We start from the raw sequence: 26,153 nt of genomic DNA on the forward strand, positions 1-26,153 counted from the left end.
CTAAACAGACACATATAGCATTACACTGTTAGTAGACTGGATGTTGGTCCCTTCTGGTATTCTTCAGAAGAGTAAATTACATTCTACAGAGCCTCTGTTTCCCATTCTGTGAAATGGTGGTAGTGCTACTTCCTTCCCACCTGGGGCTGATTAATGCAAATTGGCCACAAACATGAGATTCCTTAGCTAATTACGCTTCCTCCCCCCCAGTGCTTGCTAATTGCTTTGCATTCCCCAAAGAAGTGGAGTGTATACTTAAGAGCATTGCCAAGAATGCCCAAGTTCTTCTGCACCCACTTTCCTTGCCTCAGCGTGATAATTACCATGCTTCCAAACTACCATAGGTAGATAACTTGGTTATCTGAGAGTACCGTAAGCCCCACTGAATTCAATGGGACTTACCTCTGAGTAGACATTATTAGGCTCGCAATCATTTATTTGTCCACTCAGCTCCTAAAACACATTTGCATACCCTCCAACATTACTTCAATGAAAATAGGGACATCCCATTCCATAACGATGCTTTTACTATTTATACCCCACACATCTTACTGGGTTTCCCCAGACACTCTTGGCAGCTTCCAACATAGATAAAACATAATAAAACATTAAGCATTAAAACGCTTCCCCTAAAGAGCTGCCTTCAGGTGTCTTCTAAAGGTTGTATAGTTACTTATCTCCTTTGCTTGGGGGGGGGGGTCGTTGCATAATTCCATACCCTCCAACATTTCTCTGATAAAAATAGGGGCGTCCTAAGGAAAGGCGGAACATTCTGGAATCAAATCAGCTTCTGTAAATCCAGGAATGTCCTTGGAAAATAGGGACACTTGGAGGGTCTGCATTTGTTTGGAAGTTAAGTCCAAGCAAATCAATAAGGCTAATGTGCAAGTAACAGAATCTAGGACTACCATGTCAGTCTTCAAACTGTTTTCCAAGTCTTATATTTATTTAAGATATCTATTCCCCATTTTACCAAGTCCACAAGGCAGATTATAGCAAAACCTTTACTACTACTACTACCACTACTACTACAACAACAACAACCTAATAGTAAAGGTAATAAAGATAATAAAATAATAAAGATGAAATTACAGCTAACTAGAAAAGACAAACAGCTAACAGAAAATAGCAGAAAACCCAGCAACTGATTACCCATGAGAGATTCAATAATCAATATGTCACTCATCATTCACCCCTAAAAGATATCTGAAGGTAGTTCTCACTCGTGTCTAAAGGCTAACAGGGAAGGAGAGAGAGAGAGAGAGAGAGAGAGAGAGAGAAGACAAGAAAATTATGTAGCCTTCAGGCTGCTATTGGGAAATTCTTTTCCTACAGCATCACCTGCTCTACTGCCAATTGTGTAGGAAAATTTCTGCCTGAGGCAAAGGAGAAGATGGCACGCCCTACCCAAGCAACATACAGAAGCCAACCCAACTGGAAACTTTCTGGAGATGTGGCTTCCAACAAGATCTCCTGAGATCTCTCACAAGTTCCACAAGATCTCGTGAGACATTGGCAAAAGCCACTGCAGCCACACAACCTCAGCAGCAGCAAGAGATGGCAGGGTGCCCGCAGGGTCACCACTGTGTGGGATTCTGCCACCCCATGATCTGTTTCCGTCCACCTCATGGGCAGGCTGGCCCTACTGGAACCTACAACTAACATAAACACTGTCCAGGATAGCATATCTGAAGTCAGCGGGCTAGTTTAGGGGCCCCAGGGCAGGCCACTGCCCACTTTTTGCCTAATGGTAGGGCTGGTCTAGAGCGGGGCAGGGTGAGACAGCAAGCAGAGAACTCTTGTCAATCAGGAGCAGGCTGAAGATATCCTTGGATCTCCTGGTAGATATCTGGGTGAGCTGCGGCAGGTTGGCATGGATTTCTGCCTTCCAAGTTATAACAATAGCTTGTAGAAATTTATTTTAAAGCAATCTCTGTCTGTCTTTGGGCTAATTGCTTATTATTCTCAGAGTTCCTCTCCCTTTGAGATGCACTGCTTTCCTCATATTGTTCGTTTTCAGTTATTTGTTTAGTATCCTTACCAGGCTGAAGGCTGAAGTCAACACAACAATCATCCATAAAAAGATTGTTGACTTTAAAGACATTTTAGACAGTGTGTCTATACTGCAGGCTCCTTTCTGTGTATATTAAACATTTGCTGTCACTATGAAACCTACAGCAGCCATAACTTTCAAGTGAGCCCTAATGAATCAGGAGTCTAGGTGGCTGAAAGGCCACAGCCAGGGAGAGGCATCATTAGAAGGGCTATTTACTTTTCATAAACCTGTTTATGACTTTGGCATACAACTGGGAGTTCACATGATAGGGTGCTGATGACATGATGAAGAAAAAGGATTTTGTGCTTACAGAAAAAGAATAATGCTGGAAGAAGGCTAGGCTAGCATCCTTCTACCAGGCATTTAGTTTTAGGACTCCTTTGGATGGACAACCATTCAATCGTGTGAGCTCCGACCTGCAGTCTCAAGTAGACATGAGATAATCCAGGCACAACATCTCATCTGCTGTTTAGGAGATGGAGACTGCCCATATCATACATTTAAAGAACCTCCCAAGAATTCTGGGAATGGTGGTTTGCCCCTCACAGAACTACAATCCCCAGCACCCTTAGCAACCTAGTTTCCAGGATACTTTGGTGGGACCGGGCAACCAAAATGGTCAAAGGCCTGGAAACGATGCCTTATGAGGAACGACTTAGGGAGCTGGGTATGTTTAGCCTGGAGAAGAGAAGGTTAAGGGGTGATATGATAGCCATGTTCAAATATATGAAAGGATGTCATATGGAGGAGGGAGAAAGATTGTTTTCTGCTGCTCCAGAGAAGCGGACACGGAGCAATGGATTCAAACTTCAAGAAAGAAGATTCCACCTAAACATTAAGAAGAACTTCCTGACAGTAAGAGCTGTTCGGCAGTGGAATTTGCTGCCAAGGAGTGTGGTGGAGGTCTTTAAGCGGAGGCTTGACAGCCATCTGTCAGGAATGCTTTGATGGTGTTTCCTGCTTGGCAGGGGGTTGGACTGGATGGCCCTGGTGGTCTCTTCCAACTCTATGATTCTATGACCGGCAGGGATGTGCTTTAAAGGTAAGGTTTGCACACAGCAGAAGTCAGGTCTAGGAAGTTTATGTTATGCTTTAAGTGCCATTTTAAACTGATGACTTCCTTTCTAAATGCTCTTTTGACTTTGTTAGCCACCTTAGCTATTTCACATTAATTAATGGGGTTGCTTATTGTGATGCACTTTCCTAGAGAAATTCTCTAAAATGAACTATCAACGTGTTGTCCTTAGAACAAAAATCAGCATTGGTGCAGCAGATAATATGAAGCTGGCAAATGAAGCTGCTCATTTCTTTAAGGATGGAGGCTGTCCGTTTCACAGACAGGGAAGTGTTTCTTTGGGCATGAGGAACAGAGCATATTCCAGAAGCAATACTTCCGTCGACGTGGAGAATGAAGGTGGCACATTGGGGAAGGGGTGATGCTCAGAGGTTAAAGCACTTGTCTTGCTTGCAGAAAGTCCCAGGTTAAATCCCTGGCACCTCCACGTAGGGCTGGGACAGACTCCTGCCCGAAAGTCTAGAGAGCAGCTGGCAGTCAGTGTAGATCAGGCATGAGGAACATCTTTCAGCCTGAGGGCCACATCGCATCCTGGGCAATCTTCCAGGGGCCACAGGCCAGTGGTGGGTGGGGCTCAGGCAAAAGTGGGTGGAGCAACAAATGCATATCATACCTTTCTGCAGTAGGCTGATTTATGCACACACACCTGCACTGCACTTAATTTTCACAGCACACCTGCAATTCTCCCAGTTTGGGAATGAATGGTCTAGACTCTAGAGCAGCCTTTCTCAACCTTGGGTCCCCAGATGTTGTTGAACTACAACTCACATCATTCCTGAGCACTGGCCATGCTGGCTAGGAATGATGGGAGATGTAGTCCAACTACAGCTGGGGCCCCCATCTAGAGAAAGGCCAGCCTAGAGACACCTCAGAGCCTATGGCTCTATGTCCTGGGTGAATACAGGAAGCTGCCTTATATTGGGCCAGACCATTGGTCCACCTAGCTCAGTAGTGTCTACACTGACTGGCAGCAGCTCTCCAGGGTTTCAGCCTGGGGTCTTTTACAGCCCTGGAACTGCAGGGCATTGAACCTGGGACCTTTGGCATGCAGAGCTGATGCTCTACCAATGAGCTCCGGGCACCTCAGGGCTCGTCTCCATTAGTGCAACTCCACTAGTCAATTTTATCTTGGATTCAAGCCAATACACAATTAATCCACTTGATCAGGACCTTAGACCGAAGTAATCACCATGCTGGCGCCAGCTTGGTTACCTGGACTGGGGTCAGGACTGTGTCCTTCCTGGTTTAAATTTCCTGAGTTTTCTCTTTTTCTTTCTTCTTCTATCCACTTTCTTCTTCCTTATGTTTCGTTCTGTTTCTTGATGTCCTCTGCTCTGAGTTAACGAGGGAATGCAGAGGAAAGTGATGGATGGAAGGAGAAAGACCCTGTTTGAGAAGCAGGGAAGGGAAGATCTCCCAGGGTGGGAGAAGAAAGGGAAGCTCCCAGGTGAGAGCTGGGAGCCTTTGCCAGCTTTTATCTGTGATAAGAGTTAAGGTCTACCTCTGATAGGAGGGCTTTGTATTCCCTCCCTCTCCCTCTCCCTCTTTTTTGCTTTTGCTTTTAATTTTTCTTTAGATTAGTTTGTTATTTATTGTATTATTGTATGCTGGAAAATGTCCATAAATAAAACAACAACAAACGAGGGACACAATGTCCCTCAGCCATTCTTCTCACGACAACCTTGAGGGGAAAGCAGAATGGCTTGACCACTCCTAGCACACACCTGCCAACCTGGTGGCACACCGAGCGGAAAGTACTTCTCCCCCTGCTTTGTGCTCCCCCCCCAGCAGGGTGGAAGAAGGGCAAGCACTGTGCACGCCCACCAGCATGCAACCGCAGGCGATGCGCTGTGAGTGCAAGCCAGTCCTCCTTGGTGCACATGACCTGACCCAGAGATACGAGCCGGGCTTGATTTGCCAGGCAATGGCCTGCCACCCACCCACCCACCCTGGCATGGCTGCAGGCTGTGCCAGGCTTCCTCGGCACTGCCACCTCCTCCTCAAACCGTATCCCATTCTGACCCGGTCACAGATTCCAACAATGTACAAAGAGCCCGTTTCAGAGAGCGCGGCCCCACCTCGAGCCTTGCCAGCCTTGGCAACTGTTAGTCACAGCCCTCTGGGGAAGCTCTGCCCACTGCCCCTGACTGTTTCAATGGGGCTTTTACAGGAGAATTTCCTGGGCGGATAGTCACCACTGGCACTTATCCTGCCCCCCCCCCCACCGACTCCATTCCTTCATCCAATCTGCCCATTGGGTTTTTGTTTTTTTATCTTCAAGATGTTGTTCTTAAGAAAGCTTGTGACAGGAAATTCAGCGGCAGCTTGATAAGACCTCTGTCCCCATGCAGAGTTTTATCCCCCAGCTAAAAGATTAACACACAGCTGTTTGTGTGTGTGTGTGTGTGTGTGTGTGTGTGTGAGACAGAGAGAGAGAGAGAGAGAGAGAGAGAGAGAGAGAGATGGCATAAGCTGCAATCAGGTTATATACACACTCCTTAACTGTTCAAGTATATCAGACGTTCCTACTATTTTATGTAAACCGCTCAAGAGATTGTTATTATTTAATTAAGCAGTATAGATGCTGTGAAGTAAGTAAAACCGTAGATCTTGGGTATATGCATATTTAGCCATTTTTAGGTCAAGGGCGAATAGAAACATGGAGCATTTCTTAGGGCCTGGTAGTGTGTCAGATCCTCCACAGAACGGTTGCAGTGGCTGCCCAGAAGGTACAATATAAGGAAGGATGGAGATGCCCTAGAGGCCTTCCTCAGCCTGCCACAACCTGATGCCCTTCAGCCGTTTTATACTACTTCCATTAGTTCCCAGTCAGTGGTAGTCCAAAACAGCTGGAGAGCACCAGGCTGGGGGAGATCGTGCTACATGATGGGCTAGGGGAGAGTCAAGTGGTGGTGATGGACCAAGGATCAAACAAAGGGAGGTTCTGCTTTTACAAAAGTCCCACACCTACAAGAACTTGCTGCAAACTTTCTGGCTATAGCTTCACATTCTAGATGGATCCCAAAAACACACATCTCAGGTGTCAAAGTCCAGGACAAAGAGATGTGTCTCTGGCATTTGCTGAATCCATGTTGTATTCAGTGGCAGTCCCACATAGGTGTGCACTGCAATAATCCAGCCTGGAAGTGACTAGAGCAGGCATCCCCAAAGTGCAGCCCTCCAGATATTTTGGCCTACAACTCCCATGATCCCTAGCTAACAGGACCAGTGGTCGGGGATGATGGGAATTGTAGTCCAAAACATCTGGAGGGCCGAAGTTTGGGGATGCCTGGCCTAGAGCATGGGGCACAAATCATTGTTGTCCATAAGAGGCTGTAGCTGGTGAACCGGCTGTAGCTGCAAAAAGGCACTGTTATCCCCTTAGGTATCCTGAGCCTTCAGTGACCGTGTTGAATCCAGAAGCACCCCCAACCAACAGACCAGCCCTTCCCGGGCAATGCAAATCCATCCATAACAGATTGTCTTCCCACCTTCTGGATGTGAGAACTTGGGACACATAACAAACACCTCTGCCTTTTCAGGATTCGGCTTCAACTTATTGGCCCACATTCAGCCCATCACAGCCACCAAGCACCTTTCTAACATCTCAGCTGCCTCTTCTGGTTCAGAAGGAACAGAGAAAGTGAGTTTATATTGGCTATCTATCCAACCTTTCTTTTAAAAGATCCAAAAAAAAGAATTTCTTTAACCAACTTTTAAAATTATTTATTGCTGAGTTTCTCTCATGGCTACCAAATTTCTTTTCGTCATGGCTCCTGTGCCAAACAGAAATTCAGCAGGCAAAGCATGGAGATGCACTGGAGTTAGAAAACCATTCACCAGCTAAATTTGGCTTCTCCCAAACCTGCAATAGGTATAGAAACCGTGCTAGAAAAAGCTGGCAACCCTAAAATGTCTTCTAGTCCCTGGCCACTCTGTATGTTTTGTGTACATCCCATAGTAATGTGCATGCACTACTTTCAGGTTACTATGCAAACATGCCCACAAAAATACAGCACAAGGAGTAAATAAGAACAAATGGAAAAACAACCCTAAACCAGCACTTTGATAAGCACATTAAATTTGGATAGAAAATTATTACACCTAAGAGACTCTGATTTCTGACAAAGTGTGTTCAGTTTCCAGTCTCTTGGTTGTCTTTCATGAGTATAGTGTGTGTTTATATCAAAATAAATCCTAGGATGCAATACAACAAAAACCTATTTCTTCAGCTGCATGTCTGTCTGTCTATAAGGAAGAGGCCATAGCATGTCCCTGAAGCAGCTCAAAGTGCTTGAGGGATACGGTGGCATTTCAAGCAGGCACCACAGACGCAAAGAAACATGATGGTATTAGAAGCAGCTGCTTGGACAGCAATCTGGGAAAGGGCCTTCTTAATGTGAGCTGGCACCTGCAGGGAAAATTGGTCAGGTTCCCTCTCCGGTATTCGGCTGGGTGCACTCTGCATCCAGTTTTGGGTCGTCTGCATATTTGCAGAATCCAAACCAAGGGATATAGCTATCTGGCACAGCACCCCAGCAGGAAAGGATGTCACACCTGCAGCAAACTTCCTGCCTCTACTGCAAAGCTACCTTGAGTCAGTTGGTCCAGCTACTAGGCTGGGAGCTTTGCCACAGCCTGTGGTAATTGTAGGCTTCAGTCCAAGTCTACTGTTTACAACAAGACTTCACTGCAGAGACTCAAGGATTCTCAAAGGGCATCAGGGAAGAGAAGATTTGGGCATTTCTCCCCTCAAAAAGACACAGACGAAATGCCATCTTTCTAGACCTAGGGTTTGTTTGTTTTATAATGCCCCTGTCTCTATTGTCTCACCAAATGCTGCACAGATTATCCCCACTTTTACTTCTCTATTTGGAATGGAACTTATCTTTGGAGGCGGGACTTCAAGGAAAGGGGCCATAGCTCAGTGGTAGAGCATCTGTTTTGCATGCAGAAGGTCACATGTTCAATCCCCAGCATCTCCAGGTCGGGCTGGGAGAGAATCCTGCAATGAAACCCTCAAGAGCCACTGCCAGTCTGTGAAGGCAACACTGAGATGGGTGGCTCAGTGGTCTGACTTCATATAAGGCAGCTTCCTATGTTCCCCTCTTCTATCCGGGCTGAGTACTGACTACAGTCTTTCAGAGATTTGAATGAAGTACAGAAGAACCATTGTAACATGCATATTAAAAAAAAAAACCCAATCCATCCCACTACAGGCAAAGCAGATTTTTCAAGCAAATTCTGCTGGACCAAAGGGATAGAAAAAAAGAGAGCACGCATACCAACAGGCAGTGATAGCCCTATTGTACTATTTTCAAGTTTCTGAGAAAATGTCACCCATGCAGTCAGTTCCTAGCCGATGTCAAATTTGACCCCAGATTTGCAGCGCACATGGATCACATACCTTATGGTGTGCCCTGCCATCCAGCTCAGGGGGGAGGGGAAGGTACTATAGATTATAGTGACTAGAGTTTGGTGGATTAGATCAGGCATCCCCAAACTGCGGCCCTCCAGATGTTTTGGACTACAACTCCCATGATCCCTAGCTAACAGGACCAGTGGTCAGGGATGATGGGAATTGTAGTCCAAAACATCTGGAGGGCCGAAGTTTGGGGATGCCTGGATTAGATAACGTAGATGGAAAAGAGATCATCAATAGGAAAAATTAAATGAGGAATTTCCAGGTGACACAAGGACTTGTTTGGGAATGTGTGGCCACTCTGCTCATCACATAATTATCACTGCCTCTCTGCTTTCCTGCATTTACTTTTTCTTCTGCTTACAATCCCACCACTCTAGCATGTGCATGGGACTAGCACATAATGAATCTGATGGCATGGGTTGTAGTCCATTAAAGCTTGTGTCATTTAAAAAAATGTTGGTGTGGAGGGAGAAGCACAGCAGTTCCAAGGAATGGGGGGGGGAATGGCTGCTTTTCTTGATATTTGTGATTCCTCGTGATCTGAGCTCTGCTATATAGGGAGTTGAGGGGCTGTAGGTGAGGGAAGGGCCATAGGTCAATGGTAGATCACATGCTTTGCATGCAGAATCAGAGAATTGTAGAGCTGGATGGGATCCTGAGGGTCATCTAGTCCAACCTCTGCAATGCAAGAATCCTGCCCACTGCCATCCCTGGGTGGCCATGAACCAGCAACCTTTTGGTCAATTGCCAGTGTGACTTGGTAGGATGCATCTTCCTGTGCTCCAATGTATGGGAAGGTAGTGAGCCTTGTGGATGATTCAGTTTCTGCTGAAATGTATGTATATTTTGGGATTTACAGATGACTCAGCCCCTTCCACTCTCAGCAGTGGCGGGGGACAAACACATCTGAACCTCCAGGAAATTTGTTGGTTAACTGAGTAACACTCTCAGCCTAAGGTCTAGCTCAACATGCAAGCTCATCCCATGATGACTGCAACATCAAGTGATGGCTGGCATGTGTGAAAGAGTCAGCTGCAATCTATCACAACAAATGGTTATTTATATCACAAAATGCCCCAACTCAGATGCTATACTTTTTCAGTGTAGTCAAGTTCATGTATTCCACTTCCAGCCATGGTCCATTGACTCATGTGATGTACATACAGTATGTGCAAAAGCAGCCTATAAATGATTGTCAAGTATGTCCCTGGTTCAGATCTAACTCAAACTCACCAGGTTGTCTTTGGCAAGCCACCACTGGCCTTCCGCCTACAAATATGGGGATAAAAATGCTGGCCTACCTAACAGGGCTGTTCTAAATATTACTGAGATGGTTTGTGTGAAGAACTTCCAACAGGCAAAAAGCTCTGTTGTCCTTGCTGATGATGGGGACAGCTTTCCTAATTGTGAAAATTCTACTTTTGGGGAATATTTGCTCTTGACTGATCTACTTAGTGGTCCTGAAAAGGTGCCAAGAGAACAACTTTAATGTGGCCCAAGAAGAGAACCCAGAAGGTAGAACCCACAAATCCCGGAAGAAAGGAAAGCTATGGGGGGCTGGGGGCCCAAGTCTTCTTTCTCTTCCATCCCTCCTGCTTGCTCTCCCTGCCCCTTCTTTCCATAATACTGCCTAAGTAGGTTTACATCTGCAGCACAGGCTCCACTCCCCACCACCACCACAACACCTTTGTTGTGCTCCTGCAGACAATCACATCACCCTGGGATGGAGCAGCATGGGGTGGTCCCTCCTTCACCACAATATACAGAGAGGGAGAGCTCTGTCTGTCTAGCTGTGCATTTTCAGACATTGCCAGTGGCCCTATGTACAGTAGAAGCCAAGGGAAAGAAGCCCAGCTTCTGTATCAAACCCTGTCGAGGGATCATTTGAAATCAACAACACAATGAGCAATATGCTTGAGGGAGTGAATCGGAAAGGAAAACCTCTGTGCTTAATTCTATAGAATAAGTGTTCAAAATCGCACCTCTCTTTTTCTCATCTCTCTCCCCCCCCCCCTTATTTACTGCCTATAGCACGGTGCAGGCTTGGCACAAATACACCATCAGTGCCCTCCTGGCATTGAGAGCTGGGCAGCAGATGGGCTGTTGCTGCAGTGCCTGCGCTTGTAGGTTCCCAGCCTTGCTTTGAGGTGCATCTCCCTCCCTCTCTCTCTCTCTGTAGGGTGGGAAAGGCAGAGTGGGCTTGCAATCTAGCCTTGGATTTGGAATGCAGGAGATCCCCATCATCCCCTCCAGAGAGAGAGAGAGAGAGAGAGAGAGAGAGAGAGAGAGAGAGAGAGAGATGCTGAGGTTATGGTCTTTCAGAAGGGGCAGCATCTTCCCTCTGGTCATGTCTTAGCCATCCCTGCAGATACAGGTGGGTCGTTTCTCTACAGTGCTAATGAGGAGGAACTGCCCCCCCCCCAGTTCCCTCTTTCCCCCATACTACAATCACAAGCAGCAGCAGAGATTGGGGGGCGATGCCACCCCTTACCCTCCCAACACACACACACACACACACACACACACACCAATTATTTCTAAGGCTCAAAGTGAAGTAAAGGAAGTGAAAGATCAAAAACACTTGGGAGTTTCCTCCTGGATGGATGGTGCAGAGTGTCTGGTCCCCCCACCATTAGCTCCCAGACTCAAAGAATGGACTGATTGTGACCTCTTCCCGCACCCCTACAGTCTTAAAATAATTGTGCCTCCAAAGAAGGCCCCCCCCCATTCCTAATCATACACAAAGATCTGACGACCTGGTGCGGGGTGGGAGGGACGAAGCGAGGAGGCACAAGTGGCAAGGGAGACCCTTGGGGTCAGGAGCGATGTGGGGTGGAATGGGAACACACGTCAAATGGGAAGATGGGTGGAATGGGGTAGGAAAGGGTGGCAGTGAGATGGGCAGTGGGGGGTTCGGAGTGCAAGTGGGAAGGAGGGCCGGAGAGGAGAGCGTGACGGCGGGTGGGGGGGGACAGTGAGGGGGGGCTGCTCCCACTTACCCATCGCCCGTTGTTTTTCAGCAGCGGCGGCGGCAGCGGCGGCGGCGGCTCCTCTGCCTCGCGGGCCCCCGGTGGGGAGATGCTGGACTCCGCAGCAGCCTCTCGCCCCATCCCTGATTCCGGCAGCCGTGGCCGCCCCCCGGCATGGCTCAGCCGGGGCGAAAGCCCTCCACCTCCCTGCTCCTCCTCCTCCTCCCCCGCTCCACCAGCAGCCTCTGCAGGGGAGGGAGGGGGCGAGGCGAGCGACCCACACACCGGGGTGTGGAGCGTGGTTTGGGGAGAGAGAGAGAGAGAGAGAGAGAGAGCGTGGTTTGGGGAGAGAGAGAGAGAGAAAGAAGGAGAGAGAGAGAGAGACGCAGGATGAAGAGAGGGGAGGATGATGAAGATGGTGGTGATTATGTGAAGGCGGAGAGAGAGAGAGAGAGAGAGAAGCAGGCGGGGCAGGCGATGGATCTGGGCAGAAATAGGGAATGTGTGCGTGGAGGGGGGGAATCACCTCCTCGCGCAAGAATAATACTAATAGTTCTAATAATAATGCGGCCGAGGCTCCTCCCCCGCCTCCTCCTCGGAGCCGCCAAAGGAGGGAGCCCGATGCTAACGGGGAGAGAGAGATCAGGTTGGGAGGGCTGCTCTCCTTCCCTCCCTCCCGCCTCGCCAAGCCTGGCAGGTCTCTATGCTGCTGCCGCTGCTGCTGCTGCAGTCATTCAAAAGCCCTGCGTGCGCGAGAGCGAGGGTCCGTCCGTGCCCCTTCCGCCCGCTGTCCTGCCCCTGAAGGTTCCTTCTCAGCCCCCCTCCCCCCCAAAAAAACCCTCCTTCTGCCCTCGCCAAGCCAGATCGCCGCAGCTCCTTCCCCACCTTCCCGTCCCTCCTCCGGTTTAAAAATATCCCGCCCCCTACCCCGACGCAAAGTAGGGAAGGGAGCAGGCGGGGGGGCGGGGGAGGGAATGATGAGAGAAAGGACTCGTCGGGAGGAGAGGGATTAAGTCATCCGAGCATCATCGTGACCCCCAGAGGCGCTCGCTCGCTCTCTCTCTCTCTCTCTCTCTCTCTCTCTCTCTCTCTCTCTCTCTCTCTCTCTCTCTCTCTTGCATCTAGGTAGGATTCGAGGGTGGGCTTCCCCACCATCTTCAAAGCGAGCTCAACCGCACGCCCCTCACAATACCAAACAAAAAACAAAAAACCCCACAACAAACCGGGACAGATATTTGAGTGTGGAAATCTACGCCTAGCAATTGGCGGCGCCTTTTGCAGCTTAAAGAACGCTCTCTCTCTCTCTCTCTCTCTCTCTCTCTCTCTCTCTCTCTCTCTCTCTCTCTCTCTCTCTCTCTCTCTGTGTGTGTGTGTGTGTGTGTGTGTGTCTTTTTTGTGCACTCGCACTCCTGTTCTGCCTCTGCAATGGAAGGCAATACAAAGGAACGCCTTGTGTTTGGAAGCCGAGTTGGGAAGGGGCGGGAGGGCGGGGAGGAGACGGCGGGGTGGGCTCGGTGAGTGTCTGAACTGGGCACGACCACTTGTGCTGGGCGAAGGAATGCGCCAAGCTCGAGAACGAAGGGGGCGGCCGGTGGGGAGTAGGCCCTTCCCCAAGGCACCTGAAAGGGCAGGGAAAGCTGCCAGGACGGTGCAGCGGACAGCTGGGAGTGGAGCCGGCAAGGCCTGGATTTGAATCTGCTGCACGTCCAAGGCACCGTCTGTAAAATGGGCACAACGAACACCCTGTTCTAGAGGGGGCCGTGGCAAAAATAGGTGGGTCGGGGTGCAGTTTGAGGCACAGCTCCACTCTTCAGTTCAGACTGGCAGATCCATGATGCGGGGGGGAGGGGCATTTTAGGAGCTTTCCAGCAAACCATCCTTGCTACTTATCCATCACCAAAGAACAGGAAATGGAAGGCATATATTTAATTTACATAGGTTAACTTATATGTATTGATGCAAATTTAGACATCTGACCAGTGTTGCTGCTCAGTTTGCTGTGAATGGACCCCCGGTCAAGGTCCCTGCTCTTCCTTCTGATGGATCTTGATCTATAGATTGGGCTTAGACTGGGCAGAGGATTTCAAACACAGGACTATCCTCCAATATCCCTTCAAAGAGAGAGAACTGCTCTCTGTGAAGCAGAAGGAAAGGCTACCCTGTTACTGCCTCTAGGCAATAAATGTATAGGTCAGCACAATCCTCAGCATTTCTATTCAGAACCAAGCCCCAGAGTCCCGTGCATCTTACTCGCAAGCAGGGCCGGCTCTAGGTAGACCCCCGGTGGCGCGGTGCGCCAGGGCGCTGGGCCGGTAGGCCGGGCGCCGCGCGGAAACCATGCTGTGCCCTGCGAGGCCGGAGCGATCTCCGCCCCTCAGCGCCAGGGCGCGCGATCTGCTCAAGACTGCCCTGCTCGCAAGTAATCACGCACAGGTTAGCAGCCATTGTTCATTTTGTTTTGCTGGTGATACAAATTATTCCCCTCCCTACAAAGTGGAACATTGGTTGTGCCAAATTAATATTCCCCCAGCATTCAGACTGGGTTATTTTGTCACTGGGAAAATGCAGCAATCCAGCAAATGTAATTATGAATCCTATGTGGCAGTGTGGTTGCACAAGTGCCTTCATGAGCCCCTCTTGGGCAAGGCTTGTGACATGGCAAGGGGTGAAGACATGAGAGCCTTTCAAGCTGTGTTCATCCACTGATTGGGTCACTGATTACTTTTAGGTATGAATTTGTTCATTTATTAAAGGAATTTGTAAGTTGCCTTTCACAAGGCCTTTCATTTCATTTTTAAATTGCTTCCCAGGAAACACATTGAAGGAACTTGACAAGTTAAACATCAACAATTTTTAAAAAAAGTCAAATCCAATGCAGACTGAGAAAAATCTCCACCTATAAGTCAGGGGAGGGGCAGGGAGGTGTTCAGGAAGTGCTGAAAAAGAAGAAGGGGGGTGGCATCTGTCTGATATGTAATGTAATATGTAGTGTCAGATTATGACATGAAGTTGGAGGGAGTTTGAAAGGGTAGGTACACCACACTGAGGCCCAGTTCCTACAGAAGTGTCTTCCTCAGGCATAGGCAACCTTAGTTCTGGGCCCTGTACGTTTCCAAGCACAATTCAAAGTGTTAGTGCTGACCTTTAAAGCCCTAAATGGCCTCGGTCCAGTATACCTGATGGAGTGTCTCCACCTCCATTGCTCTGCCTTGACACTGAGGTCCAGTGCCGAGGGCCTTCTGGCGGTTCCCTCGCTGCGAGAAGCCAAGTTACAGGGAACCAGGCAGAGGGTCTTCTCGGTAGTGGCACCCGCCCTGTGGAACGCCCTCCCACCAGATGTTAAAAAGAAAAATAACTACCAGACTTTTAGAGGACATCTGAAGGCAGCCCTGTTTAGGGAAGATTTTAATCTATAATAAATTAGTGTACTATTTTAATATTTCTGTTGGAAGTTGCCCAGAGTGGCTGGGGAAACCCAGCCAGATGCGTGGGGTATAAATAATAAATTTTACAATTTATTTTAAAAATTAATAATAATAATAACAACAATAATAATAATATAGTTCAGGGGTCCCCAAACTAAGGCCCAGGGGCTGGATGCGGCCCAATCACCTTCTAAATCCGGCCCGCAGATGGCCCAGGAATCAGCATGTTTTTACATGAGTAGAATGTGTCCTTTTATTTAAAATGCATCTCTGGGTTATTTGTGGGGCCTGCCTGGTGTTTTTACATGAGTAGAATGTGTCCTTTTATTTAAAATGCATCTCTAGGTTATTTGTGGGGCATATTTTTTTCAAAATATAGTCCGGCCCCCCACAAGGTCTGAGGGACAGTAGACCAGCCCCCTGCTGAAAAAGTTTGCTGACCCCTGATAGTTTTCTATATGTTTTGGAACTACAACTCCCATGATCCCTAGCTAAAAGGGCCAGTGGTCAGGGATCATGGGAGTTGTAGTTCCAAAACATCTGAAGAGCCAAGGTTGCCTATGACTGGTCTTCCTGATGAGATGATATATGCAGGAAGCCCTCTCCTGCAGAGCACAGTGATAGTTGGGGATATAAAGGGTACAGCAGTCATTTAGGTATCCTGGCTCCAGGCAGTGTTGGGCTTCTGAAACCAGTACCAGCACCTTTAACTATTAGCAGTTTCATGGGGAAAACACCATGAGCACGGTTGTTTTCAAGGAGTCTCCACGGTACCATTTAAACCCAGGAATGTTTATGTAGACCTTTTTATAAAAAAAAGGAAAATGCTAGCAAGGCTTCTCGCCCCACCTAGCAATTCCTTTGCATTTTGTAAACCCTTTTGTTTATTCATTTTGCTTATTTCTTTGGAAATTGCACACTCCTCTTCTCCAATGTTGGAATAATACACTACTCTCTTGATTCCCCCCCACCAAGTAGTGGTTTCAAGTATGAATTCCCCCTATAGTAAGGGTGTCTCATTCTGTTAATTGGGAACAGATATTGTATTATTGGTGTTTAAACAGTGGTGCCATCAGACCCAACTTTGGGGCAGAAGTCTGGGGCCCCCGCTTAGCAGAATGAGCAGGCAGGGCCATGAACACAGCAGTGGCTCTCTTACTGTAACTACAGTATTCTATTCTGGACTTTTTAGATGGTTTACAGTGGTGCCTCAGGTTACGAACTTAATTCATTATGGAAGTCCATTCTTAACCCGAAGCGTTCTTAACCCGAGGTGCGCATTCCCTACATAGGCCTCCTGCGGCCCCGGAAGCAGATTGCGTTTGAATCCCGAGGCAAAGTCCGCAACCCAGGACACCCACTTCCGGGTTTGTGGAGTTCATAACCCGAAGCGTTCGTAAGCAGGACTGTTTGTAACCCCGAGGTACTACTGTATTTCTTTGGATCATGGCATCAGTGCAGCGGGCATAAGTTTAATATGAAAGATATCCCGCATGAACTATCTCTGACCCTGGTTACAAGCTCCTATCTCATACACGACCTGGAGAACGGCTGAGGTCCTGACCCCTAATAGTTGCAGCAAAGATCGACATTCTAATCCTTTTATCTAGCCAGGAAGACCTAGTGATCAACCTCCTGTGGGCAGGAAGAAGACAAGAAAGATCACTTTTAAGGCAAATTTATGATTCAAGAACTGTAAAATTAAGTTCCCAAAATTAAGTTCATGTCATCCTCACTTCATACTTATCTCGCAGAAACACAATAGTAAACCAGGGAAAACAAACCACAGTTGAAAGGATTTGGTGTCACATTATTCACTCACTGAGCAAGCCCCTTCCCTTTGCCCATGAAAAGTTAGATTCCAATTATATTTAAACCCAAGGTTTTACAGTGGTTTGTCAGCTCACCATTCCAATGGAACCCCTTCTTGCCATACATCATTCTCAAAGATCAGCCCTATGTCTCTCTAAGAGATTTCTGTTGCCTGGCTGATAGAGGAGTTTAAGGTTAGAGCTTACATCTCGAAAAAAGGCACAGATCTCCTTGTGTTCCATGAAACTCCAAGATCAGGTATTCCTTTCTTCTTTTTACTGTGAGTCTGTGGCACATAGCTGCACTCATTCACCGACCTTTGGGGTAGTTCTTTTTGAGATTAAAGTGTGCAGGATTAAGGTGTGTGTTGCCTGCATATTTGTATCTTACCCTCTAAAGCAGTATGCACACACTCCGTTTTTCTTTTCCATTTAATAAACCGATTGTTTCTATTTCCTGGCTTGACAAGTTCTTTTTTGAGTATAAAGGTTAAATAATAAAGAACTAGGATCAGCTTGTTCAGAAAGTTCCCTATAGTGGACATGACACTTCTTCCCACTTCTTCAGTCCAGGGTTTCTGCTGGACTTATTACAGGCCATTGCCCAAGTGACAAGGAGACAAAGAATCTATAGCGAAGAAAGAGGGAAATGGGTGAACCAAACATGTCTGCTGTGTGGCTGTGCATGAGAAGCAGCCCTGCAAGGGCTGACCAACAGCAATCCTTTGTTAATTCTGTGCATGGGTCAATCTCCTTAAGAAAAATATGGGCCAGACCAAAGGGCTATCTGGTCCAACATGCTGTTTCCCACAGTGACCAATCAGGTCCCTCTGGGAAGTCCTCAAGCAGGGCATGAAGGTGATGACCTGAAGGCAAAACTAGCCCAAGGCATTTTGCTGCCTGAAGCGAAAGGGAAAATGCTACCTCCTCCCCATTCCATGTATAGAAGCCCACTGGACTGCCAGTTGAGTCTTATTTCAATATAAATGATGGGATAGCATCTCTACAGCATAGCAGGCTAGCCTAGACATTTAGACAGAACAGGCAGTGTAACATGCACAGCTCTACAGTGGTACCTCGACTTACGATCGACTTGACAACTGAATTTTTCGACTTACAAGTGGGGCAAATGGCCGCACGCTTACGAATTTCTCAACATCCGAACGGAAACCGTGGCGGTTTTAGATAGGGTTTTTTTGACTTACGAATTTCAGATGGGGTTGCTTCGACTTACAGATTTTTCCATTTCCAATGCATTCCTATGGGAAATCGCGTTTCCAATGGCGCTTTTCGACTTACGAATTTTTCGACCTACGAAGGTGCCTTTGGAACGGATTAAATTCATAAGTCGAGGCACCGCTGTATTCTCCAACAGGGGTAATGGTTGGGTGGCTTAGGAGAACCAGCCCCTCCAGCACTAGCCGCCTGAGGCAATTGCTTCACTTTGTCTAATGGTAGGGCTCTCTGTCTGGAGCAGCAGTATAAAGCTATCATGCTTGGCCTGATGTTGCACCTCTTAGGCTTTTACAGCTTGCTGCTGAACTTGTTCAAAGAACAGCAGGATCAAAGCATAATAAATCAATAGGAAGGATCTGGATAAGAAATATGTTCATAAGTGGGTGAGTACACATAAATTCCCAAGGGCAGCCGTATGACTTTGTTTTAGCACAAACAACAGAGAAATTTCACGATATTGTATTGTGGCATAAGTTTTCTCACTGTTACGGTTTATTTGTGAGTCTTTAAGGTGCCACAAGGCTTGGCTGCTTTCATATACATGTGAGTGCATGTATGTGGGGTGGTTAATGGAATTGTGGTGGTTGGCATCCTGGGAGAGAGGAGGTTGGATTTCTAGAGATACCCTCCCCCCACCCCGACTCCTATCACTCAGTTCTCTAACCTCTTTCTCCAGCTCACCTCCTGTTGCTTAAAGATAAGGACAGTGGGCATGCCAGCACCAACAGCTTGAATCTTTGTGCAAACAGCAACTTGCACAACGGGCTGCATATTTTGTAGTTCAATTTGGAGAAGGAAGAAGCCGAAGGAGTGGCAAAGTGCAAACAGCCAAAGAACTCCCCACCCTCAAAGGGAAGAACCTACTTGCACTGCTTCTGGCAAGCAATTGTGCACATTCACTCCCATGCAAACTGCATGCCATAAATGGCACAGCATTTGCAGGCTGAGGGGAAAAATCAGCTGAAGAATGCTTTGAGGAATCACATGGGAAGGCTTGCTGATAAAGATGAGAGAGCATGCTTTAGGTTAAAATGTTTAGGAAGCTGTAAAATAAGAAAAAATACCATTACGAGTGAATTGTCTGTGCGGAAGTAGGATTGTGTCCTATTTGTATATGATGAAAATAGAACAAAATACAAAAATGAAAGCTCTAAGAACAAAACCATTTTAGTAAATCTGTCTCCCTGCCCTTAATTGGGTTGTAGACCTGGTTGTTGTTGTTTTAATAGGCTCGGCATCCCTTTTTTTCTCTTGTGAGACTGGACACTTTCTGTTGAGTGGCAAACTCTACTGAGCCACCTTCAGAAGCATGTGAGAATAAGGGTTGTAGGAGAGCAGGCTTTCCCTTGTCCCCACTGGCTCCAGCCCTGACTTTCACAAGTTGACAAAGTCTGGAAAGAGCTTCTTTGCACATTCAGCTGAACAGGCTTAGAATGCTTTCTGTGACTGGGAACTTAATCCCACACAGTTCTGAAGGGCACCTCCTGCACATCACAATTGCTTCCTCATTTGATTGCATTGCCAGTGTTGAAACACAACTGAAATGTGTTTTGATTGGTTCATGGGCTTATAACAGGCATCCCCCAATTGCGACCCTCCAGATGTTTTGGCCTACAACTCCCATGATCCCTAGCTAACAGGACCAGTGGTCGGGGAAGATGGGAATTGTAGTCCAAAACATCTGGAGGGCCGAGGTTTGGGGATGCCTGGCTTATAATGTCAGAAGACACACACCCTGCCACCACAATAAAAGGGTTGCCTCCGGCTACCTTTCATCTTCATTTTTTGTTCAGTCTTGCACACTTGTTGGACTTCAGCAGCAGCATCTTCAGATAGAGAGTCTCACTTTTACTTTCTGTCTGGCTGAAGGAAAGTCTCCTTGAACGATTAATAACTTCCTTTGGACCCTGGAAATGCAGCTGTCCACGTTCTTTTCTACAGCCTTTAACCCCTAAGCTAGAACAATGTGCTAGATAGCATGTTTTTGTGGTTATGTTCTGATATGCCAGTATTTAAATCCTTTTCTGATTTTCCAAAATAGTTACGTGAAAACTCGGGGTTTGTCTTTATTCAAAACCTGTAGATGAACATTGTTGTTGTTCTAGCACAAGAACAAAGCACTTAGAGAAGGGGTGGTGGATTCCTACCCTCCATCCCAAGGGGGATGGAGCAACTTCCCAAGGTCCTCATGCCACTGGTGGGAGTGGCCAGAGGAAAAAGTGGGTGGAGCAACAGGTATGACTTCTACCTTTGTTGGGCTGCCTGTGTTCCAGTTATGCAAAAGCCCATGGTTTCTACACAAACCCGTCTCTCTGCATCCAGGCAAGCAAGAGGCATGTTTACATATCCCAACCAGGCAAAAGACTTGTGAAGAGTGCAGAGTAAGGCTGGAGAGGTGTGGCCTAGGAAGGGCCAGAAAAAGAGGCCAGCCCCCGCCTGAGGTTCCCAACCCTTGATTTAGGGCAGAACTTTTGGAAAGAACATTATGTTCAAACATTGTTGAAATATACTCAGAGTCCTGTAGTGACATCATGCTCTTTATTGCAGCTTGTAAAACAGTGAATGAAATGCCCCCAAACCTCAGGCTTTTATATACATTACTGTATTTACACAATGAGTCCCGTCTGATTGGCTGATTCTGCTTCTCTCCTGGAGCCGGCCAATCAGTTGTTGCATTCTACGATCCTACCAGCCTAATAGGTTGATTAACTTCTTCCTGAAGGCTGATTGGTCTTCTCCTGCAAACCAATCAGTTGTTGCATTCTAGGATCCTACTTGCCTATTGTTCTAGGATCCAAGCTTAGTACTGTACATAACAATTGTGTTGCCTAAGTGCTCTTTACAATGCCCATTGCAATAAGACTGTGCTGACCCAGGCATTGTTTGCATGCCCCAACTGGGAAGGGCTTGCACTTCCCAGTCTAAAAAAAAATGGGATGGATTGACTGCAGTAGCAGCGTTGGGTGGGGGAGGAGGACTGGGAAACGACAGTAGCAGAATTCTGGACACTAGAGACAAGGTGGCCATCTGCCCTACTTTATAGAGACTGTTTTCTGTTTAAAGGTGTCCTTTGTTTGTCTGGTTCATGTCTCCATTAATGAGAAAGAGCCAGAAGTATAGAGAGCACAGATCTACAGTTTGCACCTGAGCAGGTACATAGCCTGTCTTGTCTCAGTCTTCCCCATTATGTGGAGGTCTATTTATTTCACTTTAAATTATAGTGGGAGGGGGTACAGTTTTTGTTTTAAATATTTTGACTTTTAACCCTAGCTAATATTTTTTACATTTTTATCTTCTATTATTATTATTATTATTTCACTTGCTACATTTTATTGTTTCAAAATGGTTTCCATTTTTTTTAAAAAAAGAAAAGCCCACAATACCAAATTAAACTACAGTATATGGATATTTAAAATCTTTATTAGCTAAAAAGGCTCATCCTGCAGGAACATAAAAAGGACACATCCCACATACCTCACCCAGCTAAAAGAGGAACACCAAGTAGGAGTAAGATCCCTGGGTAAATGAGAATCAGGTGTATACTCATGGGGGTGGCAGATGGTTGATGGAGAACACTGGGTGAGAGACAGGGAGGAGAAAGGAAAGATCTCAGGTGAGAGCTAGGAGGAGCTGCTATCTTCTGTGGGTGTTATGGGCTAAGAATTAATTTTAAGAGAGGACTCCATATTCCACTTTTTCTATTTGTACTTTTTGAAGCAGTTGTTTTATTGTATTATGAAAAACTTTAATTAAAAAAAACTCATAATAGGTAAATAAGAATCAGGCATGGCCCAATACATTTTGCCGCCTGAGGCAAACCACAAAATGGGGCCTCCTGAATGTCCTGATCCCCACCAGGGAAGAAGGGCTGAGTGAACATCTACATCAGGAACAAGGCAGGAAATAAAAATATACTGTTCCTGTGGATCCTGTTGCCCAAGGCAGTTGCCTCACCTTGTCTCATGGGTGAGCCAGCCCTGATAAGAATATTTTCACCTGGTGCCTAAAGATTGATAGTGATTGTACTAGGCCCATCTCTCTGGGAAATTAGGACATGCTATTTTTCTGCAAATCAATACCTTCTTTCATCCTCTTTTTTGGTGATGCATAAATGGCCACTGTGAAGCAGCACACAAAGCGAGAAGAACAACAGGGAAGACATTTGCATCTTTAATGTTAAGGGGAAAGAAAGATAAACTTTTGCAGGTTGATACGTGGTTAAAGAGCTTGGGTATTTGCATGGGAAATGCTGTAGATTAGCCTGGTGCCTTCCAGCTGTTTTGGACTCCAACTTCTCATACAACCACCTCCTTGAAATTTAAGATGGATCATCACTTACTGAATGGGACTTTCTTCTGAGTGGACATGCATGTGATTGCATTGTTAATCAGCTAAAAATGTTAACTGAGCAGCAAATTTAAATGTACCATATATTACTTTTAAAAGAGAAAGCTAGTGCCATCTTCAAAGAGATGTTCTCCTTTCTCTCACTTACACACACAGGAGGATTCCCTCTTCCAAGACAAGGGTAGGGAACCTGTGGCCTTTCATATGCTGTTGGACCCTTCCAAACAGCATCGTCACTGTTCAAGGATGATGGGACTTGTAGTCCAACAACATTTGGAGTGCCAACATTCCCCTATCACATTTCTATATACTCATCATTGCCAATAGCCGTTGGGAGCAGAGCTCAATATAGGACAACCTTTCACATCATGGTGCCCTCCAGCTATTTTGGACTGCAGCTGGGGCTGATGGGATTTGCAGTCCATGACAGCTGTTGTTGACCTTGAGGCTGGCCATGGTGCTGGATGTTCATCCCCTCCTTCTCTTCTTTGACTGCTGGATGGACCAAGGGCATTTTCTTTTCTTTTCTTTTTTCTTTTCTTCCCTCCCCCACCCATGCTAAAAGCAATGCTTGTAAGCAGCTGTCTCTTCCAAGATGCTATTAAATGTTTGCTTGTGCACTTCACAGAGGGCTTCCCACTGGAGTTTATGTACGGATGTCACTCATGCCTTCTGTGTTCTGTTATTGTTGGTGCTATGCGAATCTGGGTGCACAGCCTGAAAGCGATAATTGACCGATCAATACAAATAAGCACTTAATGGGTTCATTGCACATTCCAAACATAGCTTTAACCAGAATCTACAAAGCGGTCTCTCTCAATAGAACACATATGAAATGCAGTTGGTTCAGGAATTAAACAGTAAAAGTAGTAGTAGTAGTAATAACAGCTGCAACCCAATGAAATGAAATTTAGTCTAATCCTATGAGTTATAGTCAATCTGTTGGGTTGGTCACATTTGCATAAGGGTGAAACAATTTTTCTGAAACAAGAAGCATACTTTGTTTTTAAAATGGTGCACACCTGTGTCATAGCACACGTCATTTTAGATGACAGGTAGGGAACCTGTGGCTGTCTAGATGTTCCTGGTTTACCGTCCTCATCATCCATGGTACCTGGAACTGCTGGAAGTAGGGAGTCCAAAAACATTCGGAAGGTCACAGGTTCCCTTGTCATAGAACAAAGATTCCTCTTGTGTGTGAGAGAAGACTCAGAAGAGAGAATGCCTCTTTGAAGATGGTGCTTGTGAGCATTTTTCTGAAGCATTTTTTATTTTTTAAAAATACATGCATTCAAATTTGCTGCCCACTTAATAGGAACAGGTTTTTAGCTGATTAAGAATGCAATCACATAAATGCCTACTCAGAAAAAGTTCCATTCAGTTCAATGGAGCTTCCTCTTAGGGCACTTGGGCCTTAGTGACAAAGAGGTGTAATAATATGAATATTAAAATAAATTTGCAGCCAAATATTATCCCTATAACTTTGAAGGAAAGTTTCTTCAAACATAGATAGATGATAGATAGATGATAGATAGATAGATAGATAGATAGATAGATAGATAGATAGTACAGTACATCACATCAAACCATTTAATGAAAATGTATAATTCATAAGGGACAGCTATTGAAAACAGAGAAGCTGTCCTAAGATTAAGTTCTTTTTGTCAATAGGTGATGAGGATTATAACTGAAATTCTTGGTAGCAGCATAATATGAACACCAAAATATACCTTATTGGGATATCTGAAAGGCATAGTAAAAGAGGAAAATATAGAACTTGCAACAGCTATTATCACTGCAGTCAGACTAGTCACAGCAAGAAATTGGAAATCAGATAAACTGGGTTGACATGCAACGGCATAAAAATATATGGCAAAAACTGTTGGCAAAACCTGTATATTATAAAAGAGACATTGAAGGAAGTGCACCAAATAAATTAATGAAAAATAGAGTTTCTTGGTTAAAGAATATAAAATTCCAAGGCAATGCCCAACCTTATATATCATTTTCATGCATATAATTTTATGTTCTCCTTAAAATACAGCAGTAGCCAAGGGCACCTAATAAGTGCTTATGATGCTCTTTAAACCATAACTGATTTTGTGTACATGAATAAATTATAATATAAAACAATATGTATGTTTTGGGTTCATGTATATCATTAACATACTTGACTTCTTTTGTAGTGATCTGAATTATATATATTTTGCAATATAAATGAAAACACAGAAAGAAAAAAATGGAACAAAGAGTTACCCTCCATCTTCCTACATTGACAAATCATTTCTTATGGTATGGAAGGGAAGTTGAGGCCACAGATGAACAGCTGCAAGACAAAAGTACAAAACTGAACCACGAGAAAATCCAGGCCTTAAATACAAACAGATTCCTTCAGCTTTGTGTTTCATATTAATATGGGACAAGCCTCTGCATAAAGGAACAGAAAATGGGAAGGATGAGATCCTGTGAGTTGCAAGAGCATCATCAAACGGAGGTTCAGGCACAGGAGAGGTCGCGGGAGAAAGGCAGCTTCAGTTCCTTCCTTTATGGTTTTCTATTACTGTAGATACACTGGAAACTTCAGAGGCCAGGAAGAGAGAATGTGCCAGCTGATGACACAATGTCAGTGATCTTCAGTTCTGTTCACAGCTCTGTGGCTGGAAGCTGAAGAGAGGAATAGGCTCAGGCAAACCATCCTGCATGTAAAAGATCTCTTTATTAAAGGCAACATCTCTAATGGTACAAATGAAGTCAGATCATTGGCCCATCTTGGCCTCTCTTGTCTGTAGGCCAGGCATGGGAAGCCTCCAGCCTGAGAGGCAGTCTCCCCAACCACAGCCATCCACACCATGTCGGATAGAATATATGATGTCAGGTGTAGGGCAGGTAAGGACTTGACTGCAAAGGACTAATCAAGAGTCCTAAAGCCTTTCAACTTTGGCAGCAAATGCCCAAAGCTGTGCTGGCATCACCTATACTCCAAGTGTATCTGATCCTTGCAAAAGCATGGCTTGAAATCAGCTGATTGGCAGTAAGCTCAGACTCCACAGGTGCCATTTGAATCTAACCCATGCCCGGAGAGGAACTTTTTAGGTCACCTGACAGTATATGGGTATGTCAGGTGATTGACAGGTGGGTGACCCCATCCATCTGTCAAAATGGTCTGGGCAAGGTCTTTCCATCTTTAGTGTGGACCAATGTTTGGGTGTCTGCACAAAAAATTGAACAGGGCGGGAAGTCTATGCTTTGTAACTACAGGTTGTTGATGTGACTGTTTTCAGTCTTCATGGGACTGAACTTCCCACACCATTACATGGTGCTGAAGAAGAAGCCAGGAGAAACAATTATGGGCTGTGCCTCTTGGTGATTTACTGTCTTGTGTGGGATCCATAGCTGCCAAGTTATCCCTTTTTTTAAGGGATTTCCCCTTATGCTGAATAGGCTTCCTCACGAGAAAAGGGAAAACTTGGCAGCTATGGTGGGATCATACATTTCAGAACTAACAAATTGCTTTGTTCATTTAACAATAACAGAAAAAGTACTAGAAAGATGTACAGCTTCAGTTTGCCCATTAAAGAACAATACTGTAGGACTCTAAGCCAAATTAAAAACTATTAAGGCTGTATGTCACACCTTTTGCACAGAATTGCCTTGGTTAAATGCCAGACATAAGGTCTAAAACAGTCAGACTTTTTGTTAATGCTTGTCTGTGCGTAATATAATGGAAAATAGAGTACAAAGTGGGCCATTCTTTCAATGAAAACCAGAGTCCTTGAGGGTTGTAGCCGAAAGGGCCAATAAGATTATAA

At 45.8% G+C, this 26,153-nt stretch overlaps 1 protein-coding gene across 3 annotated transcripts in view; it reads right to left on the reverse strand.

Moving 5' to 3' along the window:
• The window catches only part of MGAT3 (beta-1,4-mannosyl-glycoprotein 4-beta-N-acetylglucosaminyltransferase), a 51,113-nt gene extending 38,800 nt beyond the window's left edge, over positions 1 to 12,313 (reverse strand). Inside the window, exons 1-2 of one of the 3 annotated variants that reach the window (XM_060279821.2) lie at positions 11,556 to 12,313; positions 4,344 to 5,516 (exon numbers count right to left, since the gene is read on the reverse strand). Coding sequence is in view for 1 of the 3 variants with exons in the window: in XM_088652077.1 (XP_088508203.1) it covers positions 11,556 to 11,666 (111 nt within the window). In the remaining 2 variants the exon portion in view is untranslated. The remainder of the gene's footprint in view (positions 1 to 4,343; positions 5,517 to 11,555) is intronic. The other 2 variants (XM_088652077.1, XM_035127160.3) reach the window with 2 other exon arrangements.
• Positions 12,314 to 26,153: the final 13,840 nt, after the last annotated feature.

The sequence above is a fragment of the Zootoca vivipara genome, chromosome 9 (genome assembly GCF_965207765.1).
Source record: "Zootoca vivipara chromosome 9, rZooViv2.hap1.1, whole genome shotgun sequence".
Taxonomy (NCBI): domain Eukaryota; kingdom Metazoa; phylum Chordata; class Lepidosauria; order Squamata; family Lacertidae; genus Zootoca; species Zootoca vivipara.